Source organism: Martes martes (assembly GCF_963455335.1).
Source record: "Martes martes genome assembly, chromosome: 1".
NCBI classification, from domain to species: domain Eukaryota; kingdom Metazoa; phylum Chordata; class Mammalia; order Carnivora; family Mustelidae; genus Martes; species Martes martes.
The window spans coordinates 211,528,537-211,551,182 of record NC_137888.1 but is presented as its reverse complement, the minus strand read 5'-3'; the positions used below and the strand labels follow the sequence as shown (position 1 = coordinate 211,551,182).

The window sequence follows — 22,646 nt, the reverse complement described above, 5'->3', positions numbered from 1 at the left end:
GCTTGGTGTGAATCCAGACAACCGGGGACGGAGCACAGAGGGGCGCTCACCCAGTCCGCTGCTAACATGGGGCAAGAGAGACAGAGATCACCCCCGAAGGCCAAGGCGGGCCTGGCAGCGAGGGCAGCGACGTTACCTTCTGTGTTCTGAATAAGGCGCTCCACTAGCACAGGGTACTTGGTTATGCGCTGAGTGACCAGAAGGATACACTCCTGCACGCCGAGCCGCCTCACGATGGAGAAGTTGCTGATCTTCTACGACATGGGAAACAAAATGTCCTGTTGGCATCTCATTTAGTGCCAAATGGGCCGGGCGCGTCCCCATTTCTCAGCTCAACAAGACCTTTTCAAGTATTCACTGCAAGTAGGGCTCGCCTGCTGTGTACAGAAAGGCCACAGAAGCGAAGGCAGCCTCCCCTCTTGTAAAACCCGTTCAGAAGAAACCAGAAGCAGCCGGGGGGGCGGGGGGGGGCGGGAGGGAATCACCGGGAGAGCTGTGTATCGCGGGTGCGTGCACACACTCACACACCCACACCCACGCACACGTGCGTATCCACACACGGAGACCTTGACCGGCGGCTGTCAGAAGCCTCTGGAACCACACTGAGCCAGAGCCCAAGTCAGCCCCCAGCTGGCTCCTGTAGCAAGCCTCTGGCTAAGAACCCAGGAAGCCGTCATCCGAAGCCGTTTCTCGGCAGGGCGGAGGGCGGTTTCTGGTGCCCTCCAGAGCATTCCACACATTCTGCTTCTCTGCCCCCCGCCCCCCCCGACACTCATGCACTCCAGGAATGCCAGCAATCGTGAGAGCCGCTTCTGAGCAGGACTGTGGGCTTTGTGAGCCTCCTGGGCCAACCCCAGACCCACTGCGACTGTAAGGGAGCGTCATTTTTACTTCTGTCCACTGCGACTGTAAGGCAGCGTAATTTAAAAACTTGTCCCTCTTACTTCTATAGCCATTAATTATTGGTTATCACCTCAAATTAAAGTCTGCGGGGCCACGCAGCAGGTGACGGAGTGGCTGTAGGACGCGTTCTGACAGCCAGGTGGCCTTGACCCACCAGGTGTGCTTTCAAGGATGCGGGAGGCGGGGCCTTGCCTGACCTGGCGGACTCGGGCTGGATGCTGTGTTTTGGGGTCTGGGCTTTGAGCACCTGCACACTGTTAGGCAGAAGGCAGGTGGGGGTCATTTTGCAGGCCTGGGGGGTGGAGGGAGGATAAGTGGGGACTAGAGAGGGAAGGAGGCAAGAGAGGGGCAGATCCCAGGGCAGGGTGGACCCTTGAAATGACACTTGTGTCCCCTTGGCAGTCTGAGGAACGAGGGCCAGGGGTGCCACGCTACAGCCCGCTGAACAGAGCCGCAGGTGTGTTTTGCTTTGTTCTCCATCTGGACTTGCCTGAAAAACTTGGAAATCGCTGGTTTATAACAGGTACCTCATTGTAAGCTCTCTCAGAGCCTATAGTCCCGCGGAAAACAAGCTACAGCAAAGAGGATACGTTTTTTAATTAAAAAGAAATTTTTTCCTTACCTTGATCAGGCTTTGAAATTTCTTGTTTTGCTGCAGCAGCAACTTGTAATGACTGACTGCGTCATTGTGGCCGCTACAAAAGACACCATATTTTTCTTTCATTCTGTCCCCATTTTCGCCGGAGAACTGCAAAGAGACCACACAGATGTGAGCGGGAAGGAGCGGGAGAATCTGCTGGGAGCGCTCGCGTCGGGCTCAGCTGACTTCTAAAACCCGTCTCGAATAACTCGTGCCTCCACTTTCTTATTCAGGCAGGACCTCAATACAGGGGTGGGGACGGGCGGGCGTCTCATCGCAAGGTACAATAAGGCAAGAGAAGAAACTTTCTAATGGACTTGAGCTGTAACACTTCCTGAAATCCAAGGGGGAGGAGTACATTTATGCTGAAGAATATTTGAAACACTTAAAAGCCGGGATATCTGGGCTCAGTGGGTTAAGCCTCTGCCTTCGGCTCGGGTCATGATCCCGGGGTCCTGGGATCGAGCCCCGCATCGGGCTCTCTGCTCAACGCAGAGCCTGCTTCTCCCTCTCCCCCTGTTCCTCCCCGACGGTGCGCACTTTCTCTCTCTTGCTCAAATACATAAAATCTTCACAAAAAAAAAAAAAAAAGCAAAAGAGGTATTCTGCTAATTAACTCTAATAAGCTGACTCTGGACGCTTGGAGCACTGTGAGGTCGGACCAGGAGTTCGAGCCCCTCTGTCCACCTTGGCCTAGGCTCGGATGTTTGACTCAGAATTCGTGCCTTTTACCACAGACCTACCTCTAACAGTCCCAACCACGGAGATCTAAACCAGAAAAACAAAAACAGAGAGCCCAGCTGAGCAACCAGACAGAAGCCCAGAATGCAGTAACGGTGGACAGTGCCTGCCCAGGTGCGTCCGGCCCTTGGGCGTCTGCGTTCCTGCAAAGGCCCGGGACCGCTGTCCGCTGCAGGCTCGCAGTCAACAGAGGCCGTGTTCTTTTCCCGACCGCATGGAGCCCAGACGAGGCAGGGGCTCAATCCAGGCCCAGTGCCCGCCCCGGCGTGCCCACCTGCTGCACCAGGAGGTCCCCGATTTTCTGGATGACGTAATTGCGGTCGCTGCCCTCCTCCAGGGACTCCTGGCGACGCTCCTTCAGCCGAGAGAGGAAGTGGCTGTGCAGGTCGAGCAGCTCGTCCACGCACGGGAAGAGGCGGCTGATGGCCTTGCTGCTGAACTGGAGCTCCTCCTGCAGGGCCCTGGAGTAGACCTTCAGCATGATCTTGAGGGTCCGGACATGGTGCACCTCTGTCTGCACCAGCTCTGCGGGGACACGGACCGAAGGATGCGTGTTGCTCCTCCCGCGGCCCGCGATGGCACGCATGCGTACCGCCTACCCACCGGGCACCTGGCCGGCTTCTCCCAGTTCTCCTCCTAAGTCCTTCCCTTGGTGGTCTTACTGTCTGGGGGTGGGGGGGGTGTTCGGGCCTCCCATCCCTCCAGGCCCAGTGCCGCAGGGGCCCCAGGGTCAGGGAGCAGCGAGAGGGCTGGAGCGGTGTCAGGAAAGAGAGGACTCGGGATGTGTGCTGGGACCTCCAATTTTAGTATACGTGCTGCCGAAGCGAGCACTGTGCTGGGACCTCCAATTCAGGGGAGGATTTCCGGCCCAAAGAGGCTGTTTTAAGCCAGAAGATTGTTCTGGTGAACACCATTCCTTGGGATGGGAAACTCACACGCCTGTGCACATCAGTGACTAGACCCAGACCATAGCCAACAACAAAGTAGAGTTCAAGTGTAGAATTTAATTCTCTGGTAAAAGGCAAAGACAGATCAGGTTTCGTGTTGGGAGTTAAGCTGCTGTTCAAACCAGGGCCTGGAAGTGGCTAGAGACCAGACAGAGGTCAGCAGAGCCAGGCCCGGTGCTGACGGCCGTGGGGGCTGGAGGCAGTCTGTGCTTGCCCAGATAGAAGCATCCAGACTGGTCCTCCCTGTCCTTCCCTGCGGGATCTCTGCCCTGGGTCTGAAGCCCTGAGGCAAAGCATCGATAGGGTTCTCCTCCTGCCCATACCCCAACCTACTTTGGCCTGGAAAGAAAGCTCAGGGTGTGAGGGGCGCCTGGGAGGCTCAGCTGGCTAGGCATCGGCCTTTGGGTCAGGTCATGATCTCGGGGTCCTGGGATCCCTCTCCCTCTGCCTGCCACTCCCCCTGTTTGTGTTTACTCTCTTTGTCAAATAAATAAATTAAATTAAAAAAAAAAAAGCAAGCAAGGTCAGGGTGTGAAACATGGAGGGACTCAAGGGCCAGTGGACCCCACTATCGCCAACCGGACCCCAGTGGAATGGAACACACTTGTATGGCAGAACCTCCTCGCAGAGCCCCAGTGAGGGACAGAAAATACCTCCTTAGGCGACCCAGCAATGTCTTGGGGAATGAGTCCCACGGAGAGAAAATCATAAGAACAAGTAAGGGTTTTGGGGAGAGAAAGGCCCCAAATTCCAGTGTGGGTGTCTTGGGCCTTTATCATCCTGCTTAGAGGGGGCCCAGAGGCCTGGAGGGACATCCGTGGGGCCCCCAACATGGCACCCGGCCCGGGGACAGGTTCTGTGTCCAAAACCTCCCATCTCAGGAGCGTGGCTACCCAGGGCGATCACTCTGGAGCCAGTGCTGTGTCTTATGCCTCCCACACCTCTAGTCACAGCCACCCAGGCCTGTCTGGGGTCACCAGGGATGGCTGGGACGGGCCTGGGATGGTCTTCTCTCTCGGGGTCACCAGCAGGGTCAGGATGAGTCAGGACTGGGCATTCACCCACACATCCTCAGGGACAGGTTCTCACAAAGCCCTCCCGGGCTACCTCCTCCCTGACTGGGAAGGCAGGGCGGCCCCGGGGGAACAGACAGAGTGGGCCCCCTAGTCTCAGGGGAGAGCCTGAGGTCACAGTGGAGCCCAGGCTCCTCGGCGCAACCAATCAGAGCAAAGAAGCAAGTGGCAGGTCCATGTGGCGGCGCAGAACTTCTTACCGTAGAGCACATCCTGCCTCTTGACCACCTCCTTCTTCTGTGTCTTTGCGTACGCCGCGTCCACGGAAAGGCTCCAGGACTCGGCTTCGAAATCGCGGGCATCCGACTCGATCTCACTCCTCAGCGAGGCCGTGCAGGGGTCTGAGGGAGGAGTAAGACACCGAGGCTGGGGGCCGGAGCCTCGCCGGCTCTGGGCCACCCCAGCCCGCGTCCTGTGGACACACCAACATGGGTCGCAGCCCCTTCCAGGGCGGGTGGGGACCCCGGGACGCCCGTGAAAGAGTGGAGGTGACCGTACCTTCTACAAAAATGGGCTCGGCATTCGAGGAAGTGAGCGAGAGAGAGTCATCCGCTGCCTGCTTAAATTTTAAAAACACGGAGTCGGCTTCATCCATCTCTCCTGCGACTGGTCTAAATAAAAAAATCATAAAAACAGTTACTCTAAACAAACAAACAAAAAACCCAAAAACAAACAAACAAACAAACAAAAAACAGTTACTCTAAAAATTTGAGCTAAACACCCACACCCACACCCACATTCTATGAAGGCAAATCTACCTGAGAACTTTCTGGATTTCAACATAAACTCTGTCACAGATCATGTGTAAAAATCAGGAGACTATCTGTCCACATCACACCAGGACTTCTCCAGCCTAACTAACTTCAGTCCTATGTCCAGTACGTTCTAAGGGTCCAATCAATCGTATGCTGCCTTTAAAAGCCACCAGAGCTCACCGGGGCCCCTGGAATTCTTTCCAGCAAGAGTTGGGTGGACACAGCCACACTCGGCCGAGGGTGGAGGGAGAGCCCTTTCTTAGCAGAAGATCATCAGCCCCTTTCCCCGCCAACCCGAACAAGGACCGCCTCGATGACGTCCATTAGCCTTAGGTTTTGCGCGCAAATGCTGCTGAGTTCCAAGTCCTCGGAGGACAGGGTTAAGGCATCAATAACGGGATGCTACCTCCATGGCAACCTCGGCAGGACTTCTAGCATCGTCTCGAACACAGACAGGAACCCTGTCCACGGGCCCTTTGAGAGCAGGAAACAGAACTAGCTCCCAACGGCCAAGTACACCCAGAACACACAGCGTCTCAATAAAGATAATCAGATCTCTGAAGGAAGTGTTAATAGGAATTTCACGGCACGGCTGGGGGCCAACACGCAGGTGCACATGGACCTGAGGGTCTCCCTTAGGAGAGCCTGGCTGCAGGGTCCCTGCGTAACGCCACATCCGATTCCCTCCCTCTCCCCCTTCACCGGCACCTGGCGCAGGGACGAACCCCACTTACCCAAGCTGTGTCCCCGTTCCCGCCGGGCTGGGTGCTGGCTGCGGCGCCCCCTTTTGTGAGACCGTCATGCCGACATTCCTGGACAGAGCCGGGCTGCCATCAGACAAGAGGGTGGCCCTTGGGTGCTCCTTCAGGGACGCTGCGACAGAGGCAAACACAGAGTTGGTGCTGAGAAAGTGGGCAGGGTAGCGCAGGGGGCCTGTCCGAAAGCCCCGTTCCGACTGCGGCCGCAGCACGGACAGGATCTTGGAGGTCAGCAGCTCGTTATCTAGAAAGACATTCTCGCTCCATTTCCGAGGAAAAGAGCTGTAGAAAGACAGCTCGGGGCGGCCGTGGGGCGCGCTGTGTCTGTCACTGGTTTTGGAATGCGTGTTCCCCATGTTCACGGTCGGGGCTCCGAGATCCAGCGCGGTGCGAGGCCGGGCTGCGCCGTTTTTATACTTCTGTGTGATCCTTCTAGAAATGTAAAGCTGTGTCCTCTCCCACTGTATTGGCTGAGACAGCGGGTCTGGAGGGCAGGAAATTGGTCCCCACTGTGACCATTTAGTTGGAAATCGCACAGTAGCTTCTCTTTTGGTAAAATAACAACAAAAAAAATCCCGACACCCCTTCCATCCTGGCGGGGGGTAAAAAAGCAGAGAGGAGTTTAGATTCACTGTAAGTAATCTAAGATCACTAAATAGGGAGCTCTGTGCTGGGTGTGAGCCACACATGTGGCTCGTGCCGACATCACACACACACACACACTCTCTCTCTCTCTCTCTCTCTCGACTGTAATTAACTGGAGATCAGATGTCAGGACGACACTGAGACCCAGCGACCACAAGGCATGATGTAGGACCACACATGCCCCGATCGTAAGTACACTGATAGAATCTGAGCATCACAGTGGACAAGAGGGGCCGATCCCATCTCACACAAGGATTGTAAACCAACACACAACGGGGGCTCCAAAGGGTTCTTTACACTCCTCTGCTGATTAAGGTAGGAACTGAGACAGTGGGATGTGCGTACGCTCTGATCACCTTCCTCACCGATGGAACGGTGAAACTCAGAAAGCCAAACTGTCACCCTCTTCAGTTTGACAAATCGCGTCCGGCTGGGACGGGCTGCTTGGCTCGCTCATTCTCAGGGTGAAAAACCACACTCAAAAGCGCTCCTCCAGGCAGCAATAACCAGCAGCGTTAGGAAGAGATCTGTCCACTAGCGTGGCTCCTGGGTCCCCAGTGCGCCCACCCACGGGTTTCTGTCACACAGGTTAAGTAGTGGGCACTGTTGTGCTCTGCCACATGCAGACCATGACCTTTGGGTGGGCAAGGGAGCAGCACTAGAGGAAAATGAATGTACTTCTCTCAAGAGCTTCTTTGGGGAGTGGGATTCAACATCTGAGTTCATTCATTCATTCATTCATTTATTTTTTAAAAGATTTTATTTACTTGATGGGGCGCCTGGGTGGCTCGGTGGGTTGAAGCCTCTGCCTTTGGCTCAGGTCATGGTCCCGGGGTCCTGGGATCAAGACCCGCATCGGGCTCTCTTCTCCGTGGAGAGCCTGCTTTCTCCTCTCTCTCTGCCTGTCTCTCTGCCTACTTGTGATCTCTGTCTGTCAAATGAATAAATAGAATCTTTAAAAAAAAAAAAAAAGATTTTATTTACTTGAGAAAGTGAGAGATCGCAAGTAGGGGGCGCAGCAGGCAGAAGCGAGAGGGAGAAGCAGGCTCCCCCTCGGAGCAGGGAGCCCGATGTGGGGCTCGATCCTGGGACCCTGAGATCATGCCTGAGACAAAGGCAGACGCTTAACCGACTGAGTCACCCAGGCGCCTGCCCTCAGAGTTCTAATTTAGGTGGAAATGCACGGTAGTTCCAGGTGGGCAGGTGGGTGTGTGTCAGAGAGAACACTTCGGGTCAAGGAGTCATGAACAAAGCTCATCAACGGAGACTTCAGCAATAGGCAGTGTGACACCATGTTACACACGGAGCACAGATCCACAGCCATTCATTAACACGGCCCCACACGGTGAAGGGGACATCTGGTCAGTGACTTCAGACATCCCGGCGTCAGGATCCTAAGTGGCTAACAATTACTATCATCATCGAGACAGAGGTGACGAGGATATCATTCCTATAAGAACACCCACATTCATAAAGGTGAAAGTCATAAATCGAGGCCTCCGTGGTCCAGAGCAGGGATTTTCTGCCATTTCTACACCACCTGAAACGCCACCTAGGCAATTATGATCCCAATGTACAAATACAGGACAAACCCCGAACTGAGTCCTTTGCCTGCCTGACAGACTGTTCCTGTGACCCGAGGTCTTGCCTGAAGTCACAAGGGTTCTGCTTTAATCATAGTCCATGGGAGGAAATGCCACCATACACACCCTCTGGGGATCACCATTCCCAAAGAATTTTAATAAACAACGGGTACACTAAATCTACGGCAACTTAAACCTTCCCCTGATGATGGAGAAGACACTTTGAGGTATCCGTGTCTAAGGGTTATGATTGGGGACACCAGGCGCCACTGCACTCAAGGGGGTCCAAGGGATAGAATTTCAGCGGCGAGAATGAATGACAAGCCGGCCCCTTCTGACATACGATGTAACTGACTTATTTATTCTGATCATTCACTGTCTGCTACCCCAGTAGAATGGAAGACAGTGACTCCCACAAAACAGGTCAAGAAATCACTGTTTTATGGAATATTATTCAGCTATACAAAGGAAGGAAATCCCGACACCTGCCACGACGCGGAGGGACCCTGAGGACACTGGCCTTAATGAGAGGAGCCAGATGCAGAAGGACACATCCCCCAGGACCCCATTTCTAGGAGGTCCCCAGAGGAGTCCCGTCCGCACAGAGAAGAGATGGTGGGAGCCAGGGCTGGGGCAGGGGGTGGGGAGTCCGTGCTTTGTGGGGACACAGTCTCAGTTTGGGGAGACAGAAAGTTCTGGAGACGGAAGGTGGGGATGGTGGCACACCTGTGTGAATGTGCTTAATACTACTGGACTATACTCTTAAAAAATGGTTACAGTGATCAATTTTATGTTTAGGTATGTTTTACCACAGTTTGAAAAAAAAGAAATCATTGTTTCTTTGGGAACCGTTCTGCATCCTGACTGTGGTGTTGGTTACTTAGATCTATACATACCAAGGATAACATCTCATAGAACTAGGGGCGCCTGGGGGGGCTCAGTCAGTGAAGTGTCTGACTTCGGCTCAGGTCACGATGTCGGGGTCCTGGGATGGAGCCCCGTGCTGGGCTCCCTGCTCCGCACCGGGTCTGCTTGTCCCTCTGCCTCTCCCCCTGCTCACGTGCTCTCCCTCTCTCTCAAATAAATAAAATTTAAAAAGAAATTCATAGAACCACACATTCCCTTTCCCGCACTAAAGAGTGCAATGTAACAACTGGCGAAACCCAAACAGGGTCTGTCCCTGAGTTGACAATATACTAGTGACCTGGCTTTGACCATGGATTATCACTGCTTACCGGCTGGCGTGTATCATCACGGCAAGATGCTGGGCAAAGGGCACCTGGGACTCTTTGTACCCTTTTTTGCAAATTCTTGTGAATCTTTTTTTTTTTTTTTTTTTAAGATTTTATTCATTTGTGAGAGAGAGAGAGTGAGAGCGAGCGCACAAACAGGGGGTGCGGCAGGCAGAGGGAGAAGCAGACTTCCCGCTGAGCCCAGGGGCTCGATCCCGGAACTCCAGGATCTCGACCTGAGCCAAGGGCAGGACGCTTAAGCGACTAAGCCACCCAGGCTCCCCGCCTCTTGTGGATCTGAAAGGGTTTCAAAATAAAAAGTTGCAGCTGATTCTCAGCGTTCACTGTCTCGATGTTCTGTAAAGTTGCGGTGGGCGCTGAATTAGCCGGGGTCGAATCTGCTCCTGATGGAGACGCCCAGCTGGGCTCCTGGGAGTTTCTGCCTACACTTCCATCACCTCCTCCATACATAACTTTGTTTTATGTGTGTTTCCCTTGAAAGACACCTGACTGAACACATACTACTGATCTATTACCACTGAGCTCACGGTCACTGGGACCACAACTCAGGCCTGAAGGGAGCGTGATGAACATGTAGGTTTTTTCCGTCCCAGGCATCACGGGCTCCTTGTACTTGGTAATGCCGGATGGCCCTTCAGCACTTTGCTTGGGGCCATTTCAAGCAGCCCCGTCCCCAACGGAGAGCACAAAAATGAGAAGAACACAGCATTAACCGCACTGCGAACAGGACGCCTGTCCACAGCACGAGCTGGGACAAGAGGGCAGGGTGTCCCTCTGTCCCGCCTCGGCTGGCAATATGCAGGGTGGGTGACTCCTGCTTTTCACTGCACATGGCCCCAAAGGGCCGTGAAGGCCCCACGGGTGTGGATCTGGGGGTCACAGAGAAATTTCAGGGAGTAGGTACGTTTGAAATTACAGAATCCGTGCATAAAGGAGGACTGACTATATGCAAGTGAGATGTTGAGGGATAAATGATTACAATGTTTTAGAACGCCCTTGTTCGCTCAAACGCATACGATATTTTTTCAGGGCACCGATATTCTTTGTATTGCTTTATGGCTTATTATACACATTTGCCCCAGAAGTATCTGAGCTGGGGGGACTTCTTACAGGAAAATGTGATGCCGTTCATTTGGCAGCAATATGGCCCTGCTGGGAGAAATCATTCTTTTTCCCTGGAGGGTCTAGCCACCACTGCCCCTCTCAAACTACTTAAGACTTTTAAATAAGGGGTGGATGTTCACTAATCGAGTCCTTCTGTAACTTGTGCAGTCATGCAGACAACCGCCTGATCAGGACACGAGTTGGTGGCTTTGCCACAGACCAGGCATTCCAACCACGTCTTTCTATTCTGTATTTTTGATGATCTGACATCGGGGCCCTTGCTGACCCAGAGGCCTGCCCCTACCAGAGCTGGCGGATTTCTAGAGCCCGTGAAGGATTCACTCGCAAGAGCGCCTTTCATGTGCAAACCCACCAATCCAGAGCCCACACTCCAAACCCCTCCTCTGTGGGGCTCTCGCACTCAGGGCCACTGTCCCCCTGCCCTGATCACCACTTGGGCTGGTGCCAGACAACCAGGGACAGCCCCTACGCCCCAGAGCCCACTGAGATTTTTCAAATTAGCCAGTCCTAACTCTGTTTACCCTGCCCCACCAGTTTGTCCCCACAGAAACCACAGTGAAGTCTCTGGCCCACGTTGTTCTGTCATGCCCTCTGGCTCCGGGGCCTCCCTTTGTGGCCCTCAGTGGCATGCCCTGCGTTCTCCTCCTAGGGGACTGTGAGTACAAACTTCTCCTCTCCTGGCATTCATTCGCATACCTGCATGGCTTACCATACCTGGCTAAAGCAAATCCTGGATCCCCTCCCACACCAGGCACCCAGGGGCCCAGAGGTCTGCCTGCCAGGGCTTTGAGCCTCGAACATTCTCCGGGGGCAGTTTTCCTACATCTAGACACATGGATATGAGGGAAGGCTGGTGGGAAGATACAATGGCAGAGCACTTTGGAAAACTGGTGGTTCTTCCAATGGTTAAAGAGAGAGTCACCCTACAGTCTGGTGTTTCCACTCCTGGGTGTATGCCCAAGACAAGCGATAAGGCATTGCCGCACTAGCACATATGTGCTCCCAGTAGCGTAATTCACAACAGCCCAAAGTGGAAATGACCCCAGACATCCGTCGACCGAAGGACAGAGAAGCACAAGGTGGTCCGTTCATACAAAAAATATTATTCGGCCATAAAAGGAAGGAAGCACTGATTTAGGCTATCATGTGGACGAACCTGGAAAATTTGCCCCGTGGAAGAGGGCAGACACAAAACACCATAGACTGTAGGAGTCCGCTGCTCGGCAACAGGCACAAGAGGCAAATCCGCGGAGAAGGAAGGGTAGATAAACAGTTGTGCAGGACTGGGCGGGGGTAGGGGGGTCGGGGGTGACGGCTAATGGGTGTAAGTTTTCTCTTGGGAGTGCTAATGCCGATCGTGGGGACTATATGAAAAGTCACTGACTGGTACACTTAACCGGGGAACCATATGGTGTGTGAGTCCCATCTCAGCAAAGTTATCTCACAAACGAATAAACTCCCGTGAGGCAGAACTATCTTTCTGCAGGAGGAGAACCCAGCCTGAGCCAGTCGCTCTGACCTTGGCCCTGAGAGCAACAGGACTGTGTACGTGTCCCACTACCATGTTTTCTGAAAGCAGACAGCCATGGTGGGACGCAGGGGCAGGGGTGGCGCTGGGATCCGGGCCACGGTGCGGGGTTCGGCACGCGGCTGCCTAGCACTGTCTGCACCGCCATGAGACGTGGCCTCAGAGCCTAATTAGCACCGTCTGCCCACTGCTGAGAGGGGCCATCGATCGCCGCGCACCGGGCCTGCTGCAGACTATATGCCGCAGAGCCATTTCTGCAAGGGGACCGGGGAAGAGGGAGGGACAAAAATAAGAAGCAAGCAGAGAAAATGGAAAAAGGTCTTCTTCCAGAGGGGGAAGAAAAAATACATGCTGTTCTCAGCAACGCAGACAGCTGCCTGTTCTCATGATGATTATTTATTTTTTTTAAACATTTTTTTAAAAGATTTTATTTATTTATTTGACAGCAATCATAAGTAGGCAGAGAGGCAAGCAGAGAAGAGGAAGCAGACTCCCTGCTGAGCAGAGAGCCTGATGCGGGGGCCCGATCCCAGGACCCTGGGATCATGACCTGAGCCGAAGGCAGAGGCTTTAAGCCACTGAGCCACCGAGGCGCCCCGATGATTATTCTTTAAAACCTATTTTGTCTTGGTGTCTTGAAGAGTGGGCTCTGTGAGCACTAAGGGCGACGAAGCCATGTGGCAGATATCATGATCCCACTAACGTATCCTGGAGGTACTGTGGGTTCGGCTCCAGACCCACTGCAGTGAAGTGGGTCACAAGAACGTTTTGGTTTCCCGGTGCCTATAAAAGTTATGTTCACGCTATGCTACAGACTATTAGCATTACGTCTAAAAAGACGGTAACTGTCCCTTAATTAAAAAACACCTTTTAAAAAAGATCTTTAAGTCATCTCCACACCCAACGTGGGGCTCGATCTCAGCTCCATGATCAAGAGTCACATGATCCACTGACTGGGCCAGCCAGGGGCCCCCAAAACACTTTATTGTTAATACATATATATTTGAATTTATGTATTTATTTGAGCAGGAGGGGCAGAGGGAGAGATAGTCTGAAGCAGACGCTGTGCTGAGTACCAAGCCCAACGTAGGGCTCAATCTCACGACCCTGAGATCACAACCTGAGCCGAAACTAGGAGCCGGCTGCCCAACTGACTGAGCCACCCAGGAGCTCCTTAAAGAAACATTTATTGTTGGGGCACCTGAGTGGTTCAGTTGGTAAAGCACCTGCCTTTGCCTCAAGTCATGATCCCAGGGTCCTGGCATCGAGCCCTGCATCCAGCTCTCTGCTCGGCAGGGAGCCTGCTTCCCCACCTTCTCTCTCTGCCTGCCCCTCTGCCTCATTGAATCCTCTCTCTCTCTGTCACGTAAATAAATAAAATCTTTTAAAAAATAAAATAAGATAGGGGCGCCTGTGTGGCTCAGTCGTTAAGCGTCTGCCTTCGGGCTCAGGTCATGATCCCAGAGTCCTGGGATGGAGCCCTGCATTGGGCTCTCTGCTCAGTGGGGAGCCTGCTTCTCTCTCTGACAAATAAATAAATAAAATCTTAGAAAATAAATAAAATAACATAAAATAAAATAAAAAATAGTGTGAGAATTACCGAAATGCGACAGAGACACAAAGTGAGGAAAACGGCTTGGACGGACTTGCTTCTTCAATCTGTAAAAAAAATGCGTTATCGGCCAAGCACAGTAAAACGAGGTATTCCCATTACTTCCCTCGCACATCAGACCCCACACTGTGAAGTTCAGGTTCAGAGGGGCTAATTTCCAGCATAGTGATACTCCCAGCAGGACCCTGGTCTCTCACAGGTCTTCTGGGCCCCAGACTTTTCCCTGATACACAAGCACAACCCATTAGCTCTGGCAGAATCACAAGGGCTCACGGGGAAGATTCACTAACAAGACTTCATAGTTACAAACCTGCTGAAAGCCCTTTTTCGAGGCAGCCCAATATGACATAGCCAGTGACCATCTTCATTGGCTTTAAATTGTCCTTTATAATCTAGAAGCACATTTGTTTCTAAAAATACTGACTTTGCAGCAAGAATTTTATATTCTCAATGGCAGATCCCTCCAGCTGCTCAATGGGAGAGCAACTGGGAACATCTTTTGCAGGCAGCTGGGCCCTGGCACAGAAGTCCTCCCCCCCACCCCCCAATTTTCTGCAAAAGGCCACACAAAGGGACCAGCCAAGTGGCGGCTTTAGGCGGGGCTGGCCCTCCCCAGCTGCACAGCCGCTTTAAAATAACGGCTACTTTTCTCGTATTTACTGAAGTCCTGTGTCCCTGTCCCTGCCCCCACTCTTTGTCTCAGTGAAGACTTTTCTTTCAGGCTGAGATTGCCGCCTGTCTCTGGAGAGTTCTAGCAAGCACGCGCTTCGGGCAAGTGTTTGAGAGACAATTAAGAAAATCGGAGACAACATGAAGTTTTCAGTTCACAGTTCCTGGCTTTCCAGCCACCTGAGACCAGACTAGATCGATGCCAAGACAACTCATTGATTTCTCTGCCTGTTTCATTTTGACGTTATACAAGCAAGATGGTATAAAGACGAATAAAACTACAGAAGACACAGAGACACAACAAAAAACCTTAACCCCGTGCCTCAGGGGACAAAGGGGTAGGGGGAGCAGCTTGGGGCTTAGAAGGTCCATGTGAGCCAGAAAGAACACTCCTCCTAAACCTGATATTACCCAATAAAAGTCATTCACGAACTTTCTACTCCCAAATTACGTCAAACCCAGCAAACGCCATAAAAGAAAATGTGCTTGACTGGGTGTGCAGAAAACTTAAAAATCACCAAAAAGGCATAAAAGTAGAAATACTCCATGATGCCGCCATCCACAGTTAATTGCTCCGGTATAAATGGGTGTTGTAAGTTGAAATAATGTTTAACAGTGAGTGATCCTAATATCAGGGTTCAAAAAATCCCTTCTAGACAGCAAAGGAATAATGTTAATAGCCTATAGGTATTTTTGGCAAGAATATCACGCAGGGCAGGTGGGTCACGCCGACGAGTGAATTACAGTACTACAAAATATTTTGTATTACTATTTCGTGGACGATTTTGGAAGTTAAAAATAGAAAGGACAATAATGCCCATGTGTCCGGGGAATAAAAATGAGCGGCAACCAGAACCTCAAGCTTTTCCCAAACAGGGACTCCAAGTGGGCCAGAGGGAAATCAAAAATGTAACACTGTAAAATGTAACACTGTAAAATGTAACACTGTAAAATGTTTCACCGGAAACAAAAGGATACGACCTTCAGGAACTAGGGCTTGGTTCATGAGGGGTTCTTTGATAAGACACCTGGAAGTCTGATCCACAAAAGACGACGACGACGACAACAACAACAACAACAACAACAACGAAACAAAAAAACTCTAAATTGACTTCATAATTGGAAACTTTGCTTGTTAAAAGGATGAAAGGGGGGGCGCGCCTGGGTGGCTCAGTGGGTTAAGCCTCTGCCTTGGGCTCACGTCGTGATCTCAGGGTCCTGGGATCGAGCCCCGCATCGGGCTCTCTGCTCAGCAGGGAGCCTGCTTCCCCCTCTCTTTCTCTGCCTGCCTCTCTGCCTACTTGTGATCGTTGTCTGTCAAATAAATAAATAAAATCTTAAGACAAAAATTAAAAAAAAAAAATAAAAGGATGAAGAGGGGGGCGCCTGGGTGGCTCAGTGTGTTGGGCGTCTGCCTTTGGCTCGGGTCATGATCTCAGGGTCCTCGGACTGAGCCCTGCATCAGGCTCCCTGCTCAGTGGGGAACCTGCTTCCCCCTCTGCGCAACCCCCCGCCCATGCTTGCTCACTGTCTCTCCAGTGCTCTTCTCTCAAGGGAATAAATAAATCTTAAAAAATAAAAATAAAAAAAGGGTGGGGGAGGGGGGACGGGTAACCAAAGGACCAGCACGCAGAATATACAACAAGCTCTCAAACCTCCATAATAAAAACACAAATAACCCAATTTAAAAATCAGCAAAAAAGCCTACAGATGGTAAAAAAGCGCCGGGGGAGGAGCTCCACTCATGAGCTGCGAGAGAAATGCGAATAAAGCCACCCCCAGAAGGCACTACCAGCAGGGCCGAGAGAGGCGAGGGTAAAGCCCACAAGGGTGTGGAGGAGCTGGGTCGCTCCCACACTGGCCGGCGGGAAGGGAACAGTCACCAGCCTGCAGAGCGGCAGGCGGTTCGCAGAGAAAACACAGAAAGGACACCCGTGCGTATTCCTTTCAGCACACAGAACATATGGCCAGACGGAAACCTGGCTGTGACCGTCTGTGGCAGCTTATTCAGGAATAGCCCCCAACTGGAAACCCCCCAGACTGTCCTGCGGGGCAAACAGCCCGACAAATCGTGGTCCGTCCAGACCACGGAATCCTACCCCGCCACGAAAAGGAACTTTCGATAACATGCAACAACCAGGGTGGACCCCCCCGGGCGCCGTCGCAAGAGAAAAAACCCAATATCGAAGGACACTGGATGTTTCATTTATGTCACCTCCTTCAAATGACAGAGTGCAGGAGATGGAAAGGGATTAGGGGCTGCTGGGGCTGGCAATGGTGGAGGGGACGGGCAGGGGTTGATCTTCAAGGTGCCGGGATGGCCCCGGACCTCCGTAACAGAGGCGGTCACGGGAGTCTGCACGCGTGACCAAAAGGCACAGAACTAGACACACTCACTGCCCGATGCAATTTTCTGTTCTGATATCCTACAGAGTTACTCAGAAAGGAACCGCCAGGGAAGCTGGGTGAAGGGCACATGGGAGCTGTGAAATGGACTGTGAGTCCGCAATGATTTCAAAAGGAGAAGTCAGAAATAAACAAAAGCACCAGCACCAGCACCAAAACCAGAGAGAATACTCATGACCAAGGTCTTGGTCAGCGTGGGCCGCCATAACGAAGTACCCAGACTGGCGGGCTAGAACAACACACATTACTTTCTCACATTTCTGGAGGCGGGGAAGTCCAAGATCCAGGTGTGGAGAGCCTCGGTCCTGGGGGAGGGCTCTCTCTCTCTGGCTTGCAGCCAGCCTGCCCAGGTCTCCCTGTGTGCTCAAGGGGTGGAGAGAGCGAAAGCAAGCTCTCTGGATCTCCTCTTACAAGGGCACTAACCTCATCATGGGGGCCTCACTCTCATGAGCTCATCTAAACCTAATTATCTCCCAAAGTCCCCACGTCCAAATACCATCACACTGGGGGCAAGGGCTTCAACATGGGTATCTGTATGTGTGAGTGGGGGGGGGGGGCGCACAATTCAGCCCATAGCACCCTACAACGAATAAAACCATGTTTCCTAACAATGTCTGTCCCCCCGAGGTACCTCGTATCAGTGGAATGAATTGCACAGTATGTGCCTTTCTGTGCCTGGCTTATTTCACTTAGCATGATGTTTTCAAGGTCCTTCCCTGTTATGGAGGGAATGTTTATGTTCGTGTCTCCCCAAAACTTGTATGTTGGGGCCCTAGCCCCCAGAGTGGCTGTCTTTGGAGACGGGGTGTCCAAGGAAGTCATTAAGGTTAAATGAGAACATCAGGTGAGGCCCTGATCTGGATAGGATCAGGGTCCTTATCTTAGAAGAGACACCAGAAGGGTGTCTGGGGGGCTCAGTGGGTTAAGCGTCTGCCTTCTGCTCAGGTTATGATCTCAGGGTCCTGGGATTGAGCCCCGTGTTGGGCTCCCTGCTCAATGGGCGTCTGCTTTTTTTTCTCCCTCTAATAAATAAAATAAAATCTTAAAAAAGAGAGAGAGAGAGAGACACCAGAGAGCTCAGATGCCTTCCTCCTCCCACTCCACCCTTCTGCATAAAGGGGGCAGCTCTCACCAGAAGCCAGATTTGCTGGCACCTTTAATTTGAACTGTGGCCACCAGAATTGTGAGAAATAAATTTCTGTTCTTTATGTAACCCAGCACTTTCACAGAGAAGGGTCAGAGAAATGTGCTTAGAAGGGCAGGAAGGAAGGTGAAAGGAGAGAGAGGAACACAGAGCTAACCCTGGTTTCTCAGGGCGCAGCACACGGCAGCCGCTGACTGCAAAATGGCACACATCAAAGCCGCCAAATCAGAAGTTCACCTTAGCCATGAAGACAGGTCAAGGTGAGCCTGGCTGAGCCTCTATGTGGCAACTCTGGCGAGACGGGGAGGACAGAAGTGACAGAAGGTGGCAGAAGGGCAGAGTGATGATGGTTCGCGAAAGGACAAAGGAAATTCATCTTAAAAACTCATTGTTAGGGTGCCTGGATGGCTCAATTGTTAAGCGTCTGCCACGGGCTCAGGTCGTGATCTCAGGGTCCTGGGATCGAGCCCTGAGTCGGGCTCCCTGCTCAGCGGGAAGCCTGCTTCTCCCTCTCCCACTCCCCCTGCTTGAATTCCTTCTCTCACTGTCTCTCTCTCTGTCAAGCAAATAAGTAAAATCTTGAAAAAAAAAAAAAGGCTTATGAGTTGTGAACACGGGAAACAGGCCGTGAATTGGGGTTTCCCATTACCTTGAACAAAGACAGACGAAACTCAGAGCTGTGCTTTGTGGCCCAAGTGCGGAGCAGAGAGAGAGGTGTTTATGGCCATTATAGCGAACAGGTGGCTTGTCCTGGGTGGCTCTGGGCCCAGCGGGGAGATGGAGTATATACCAGCCCCTGGGCTATCAGCAGGTACTGGCTGAAACCCACATGGCATCCCAGTGACTTTGAGGGAGACATAAGAGCCGGAGGAGTACAGGTTGCGTGCCTTTAAAACTTACTGGCCATTCATATCCGAGCTTGGTCACGGCCCTATCTCAGGTAGAAGGAGGATCTCTAGTGTGATGCCAATGGGCTCTGTTCTCAGCGCGCCTGGGATGGGAACACGGACGGCTCGTTATCAAGTTCATGTGGAACAGAGGAGCTTCTTCAAATTAGGTTTGGAAATAAAGGCAGGGAGAGGAGCTGACCCAACACGAACTTGACGGGCTGCCATGAAGGAAATGTCAAGAGACTCAGCAAAGATGGGTGGGGTTGGGGGGGGTCCTCTAGGTGAGGTCATCTAGAGGGTTGCTGGGTGCCTGCCGCAGGCTCAGCAAACCAGCAATGGGGTACGTGCAGAGCTGGGTTATCTTAGACCTTGTCAGTATCCCTGGGATGACAAGAGTCTGGAGGGCCAAGCTACTGGCCAGCCAAGCCTGCCCTGGGGTCTATCTCAGGCCAAGGCCAAGTTCAGTGAGTAGATGTGACATTGTGACACCAGCCGGGATGGCACCCAGAAAGCTGTACTCTGATCAGTACCCTAGGGGGTCAGTGCAGGGGGGCCGAGGAGCCCACGTGGGCCAAAGACAGGCCATGCGGAGCAGGCCCAGAGGGTGGCTACGACAACCAAGGGATCACGGCCATGATGTGAGGGGAAGAGTGTCAGAAGGGGGATGCTGGCCAGGGAAAAGGAACCCAAGGATGGTCCTCTGGGAGGGCTGGCCTGCTGGCAGGCATGGAAAACTCTCTCTCCTCTGAGGCTCACAGCAGTGAGCTTATTAGTGCACGTGAGGAATGTCTATTAAGTAAGAACAAAAAAGCAACCACCCCGTATTTCACAAACCACAAAGAACCACTACTCCTGTTTTAGCACATTCCATTCCCATTCTTATTTCTATTAATTCCATTTATGCGGAACTGGCTGCTAATCATCAGCCACTTATAACCTAGGAAAATTCACACGGTTGGACCTAATGCGCGGGTGAGCTCCCACTGAAAATACAAATTTTGCATCTTGCATTTGTGCTTAAGCTTTAATACTGTAAAATACATTTCAGGAAACTTTTACTATTTCTTTCCTACAGAAATCTCTTGCAGTGGCTGTGAGACTGCTTATTAAACGGGGATATTCCTCCAACGGCATGTTCCGGGGATGCTACCAGTTATAATAAAACCAACAGGGGGTTGCCTGGGTGGCTCAGTGGGTTGAGCCTCTGCCTTTGGCTCAGGTCATGATCCCAGGGTCCTGGGATCGAGCCCCACATCGGGCTCTCTGCTCAGCCGGAAGCCTGCTTTCCTTCCTCTCTCTCTGCCTACTTGTGATCTCTGCTTGTCAAATAAATAAATAAATAAAATCTTAAAGAAAAATACAAAACCAACGGAACTGGAGGGTATTATGTTAAGCGAAATTAGTCAGAGAAAGAAACCATTATGATCTCACTCATATGTGGAATTTAAGAAACAAAACAGATGAACATAAGGAAAGGGAAGGAAAAATAAAATAAGATAAAAACAGAGAGAAGCGGGGCGCCTGGGTGGCTCAGTGGGTTAAAGCCTCTGCCTTCGGCTCAGGTCATGGTCCCAGGGTCCTGGAATCGAGCCCTGCATCAGGCTCTCTGCTCGGCAGGGAGCCTGCTTCCTCCTCTCTCTCTGCCTGCCTCTCTGCCTACTTGTGATCTCTGTCAAATAAAGAAATAAAATCTTAAAAAAAAAAGAATTAAAAAAAAAAACCAAAAAATAGAGAAGCAAACCATAAGAGACTCCTAACTCCAGGAAACACTGAGGGCTGCTGGGCACTGAGGGCACTTGTAAAGAGCACTGGGTGTCATACGCAACTGGTGAATCACTTAATTCTACCCGTGAAACTAATACTATGCCATATGTAAAGTAACCTGAACGTGAATTTAAAAAAAGAAGGAAGGAAGGAAGGAAGGGAGAAACTCCTAACTAAAGATGGGTGAAATACCCCACCTGCATTGGATACTTTCTTGGTTGGGATAAATTTGTATGGGTAGCTGGGTGCCCTGCCCTAAGTCTCGCCAGTCCCTTTGCTCTCACAACAGTGCGGACTGTCAGTGTTCCCCTCCAGCTGAAGCTTCCCGAGAGCAGGCCAGTGTCAGTCTGGTCAAGCCCCGTAGCTTCCCGGAGCATGCTGGCTTGCACGCTGCAAGCGGGGTGAGGGTGAGGATCCTCCCATCCCTCACACGTTCACAGATTTCTTCTGGGCGTTCCCGGTGCCCTGGGAACACAAGCCCCGCCCCCCCACCAGGGAACTAGGTCCAGAGGCTCACTTCCAGGAGAGGTGCCCTCCCCTCGCTGTACAATTCTCTCCCTTCTCGCTGAGGCCCCTCCCCGTGCTCTTCTGGAACCGCCCTCATTTTCAAAGGACCTTCCCTCCATGCGCTGGCTCCTGGGGGGGGTGGTACCCTCAGTCCAGCCTTCTCCGGCACCCCCAGGGCCAGTGCGTCACTGGTCCTACATTGGCCCTATTTTCTGCCTACTTCACGGGGCGTGGGCTGGTTCCCTGATCAGTTAGCCCAAGCTGCCATCTCCTTGGGGGGCTACCCATCCCCTCCACTACCCTCCCCGCCTCCCTGCCCTGCTGCCCGAGGGTCTCACCACATAGCGGTGGGCATCCCACAGCTTTGGCTCCGACTCCCTGGCCTGGTCGTGCACCATTTGCACTCTGCACCCCAACCGTGCCGACGTGCAGCTCTGGGTGCCTTGGCTGAGGCACCCCTTTCCCTGGCGAGCTTTGGGGCCTGGCCAGAGTCCCTCTGGGTTGCCTTCCCTCTTTCCCAACCCCCACAGCCTAGGCCTTTCTGTGCCCTTTACCTCTGTGCACACGACCGGTTATGGCTTTTATCACACTGCCTCATGCCTCATGGAACCCTGACCTTTTGGAGGGCAAGGGTCAGATGTCACTCATATCTGGATGTCAACATTGCTTTGATCTATGTGCTGGGCCAGCCCGCTCCCAGCTCGGGTCCACAGACCTCGTCCCCGCCAGGTGGGGAGGGCACTGGGTGGAGAGGGGAGAGGGATGGGGAGGGCACCCACAGGCGAGGCCTGCTAGTTCACTTTCAGGGCAACCTGCTGTCTTCAGGGCTATTATCTCTGGTGGGATTTAAAAAAAAAAATGCTCCACCGAACAGGCTATGTGGCCCCTGGATTCTGCTGGAAGGTGCGGGAAGGACATGGTCAGGAAGTGAGCGACTGTCAATCCCCGTGGCTCATGCTCTCATGAACTCTGCCCCTTGAACTTCACGTTCCTCTTCACCCTCAGGTATGCCGGCTGCTGACCTTTCCCAGCCCACCCTTCTCCTCGAGTCTCTGGGGGATTCTTGCTACCCTGGCTGACGTCATGAGGACAGGTGTCCTCTTCCGCCCGGTGCCCAGAGCATCCCTGTCCCCAGGAACTGCGCATGCGTGCCTGTCCCTGGCCCCGGCCTGTGGGCTTGTGGCCTCTAGCTTGTCAAGGGAAACCTGCGGAAGGAGCCATTGGTGTTCTCATCTCTAACCCCGCAAGAGCAGGACCTGAGCTCCTCCAGCCTCCTCCAGCCCCACAACTCTCTGAGTTGCCTTCCTCTGAGATCCAGAAGGCTCTTCGGATCCAACACCGCGAGGTGACCCACGATAAGAAAGTTGTGCTAGCACCCTAACAAAAACCGCAGGGTCCGTTGTGAGAAACTCCAGGTCTCCACGGAAACCATTTGGAGCTGCTGCTCCTTCTGGAATGTCTAAGACTCAGGGGTGCTTTGTGGTACAACACACGTGTGTTGCTACCACGAATACAGACGGAAGACCTTCCTCCTGGCAGAAGTGGCCCATGCTGTTCTAGTGCTCCCTCGAGCAGCCTACCCTCGCCTCTATGACACGCGCAGAAAAACAGTACTCTGATTTTGCACAAGAGGGAAAATGAGGCCAAGATGGGACAGGCAGGCAGAGAGCTAGGTCTTAGTACCCAGACGACCAGATGTCCAG

The 22,646-nt window shown here is 52.6% G+C and overlaps 1 protein-coding gene across 3 annotated transcripts in view; it reads right to left on the bottom strand.

Annotated features, from left to right (window-relative positions):
• ARHGEF18 (Rho/Rac guanine nucleotide exchange factor 18) overlaps positions 1-22,646 on the bottom strand; it is a 65,147-nt gene that overhangs the window by 13,186 nt on the left and 29,315 nt on the right. For 2 of the 3 annotated variants that reach the window (XM_080824379.1, XM_080824380.1), the window contains 6 exons: positions 5,794-5,932; positions 4,803-4,915; positions 4,505-4,645; positions 2,559-2,809; positions 1,526-1,651; positions 137-254 (listed from right to left, as the gene is read on the bottom strand). In XM_080824379.1, the coding sequence (XP_080680505.1) occupies positions 137-254; positions 1,526-1,651; positions 2,559-2,809; positions 4,505-4,645; positions 4,803-4,915; positions 5,794-5,932 (888 nt within the window). Of the gene's footprint in view, positions 1-136; positions 255-1,525; positions 1,652-2,558; positions 2,810-4,504; positions 4,646-4,802; positions 4,916-5,793; positions 5,933-21,281; positions 21,493-22,646 lie in introns of those variants that run through there. The other variant, XM_080824381.1, reaches the window with a different exon arrangement.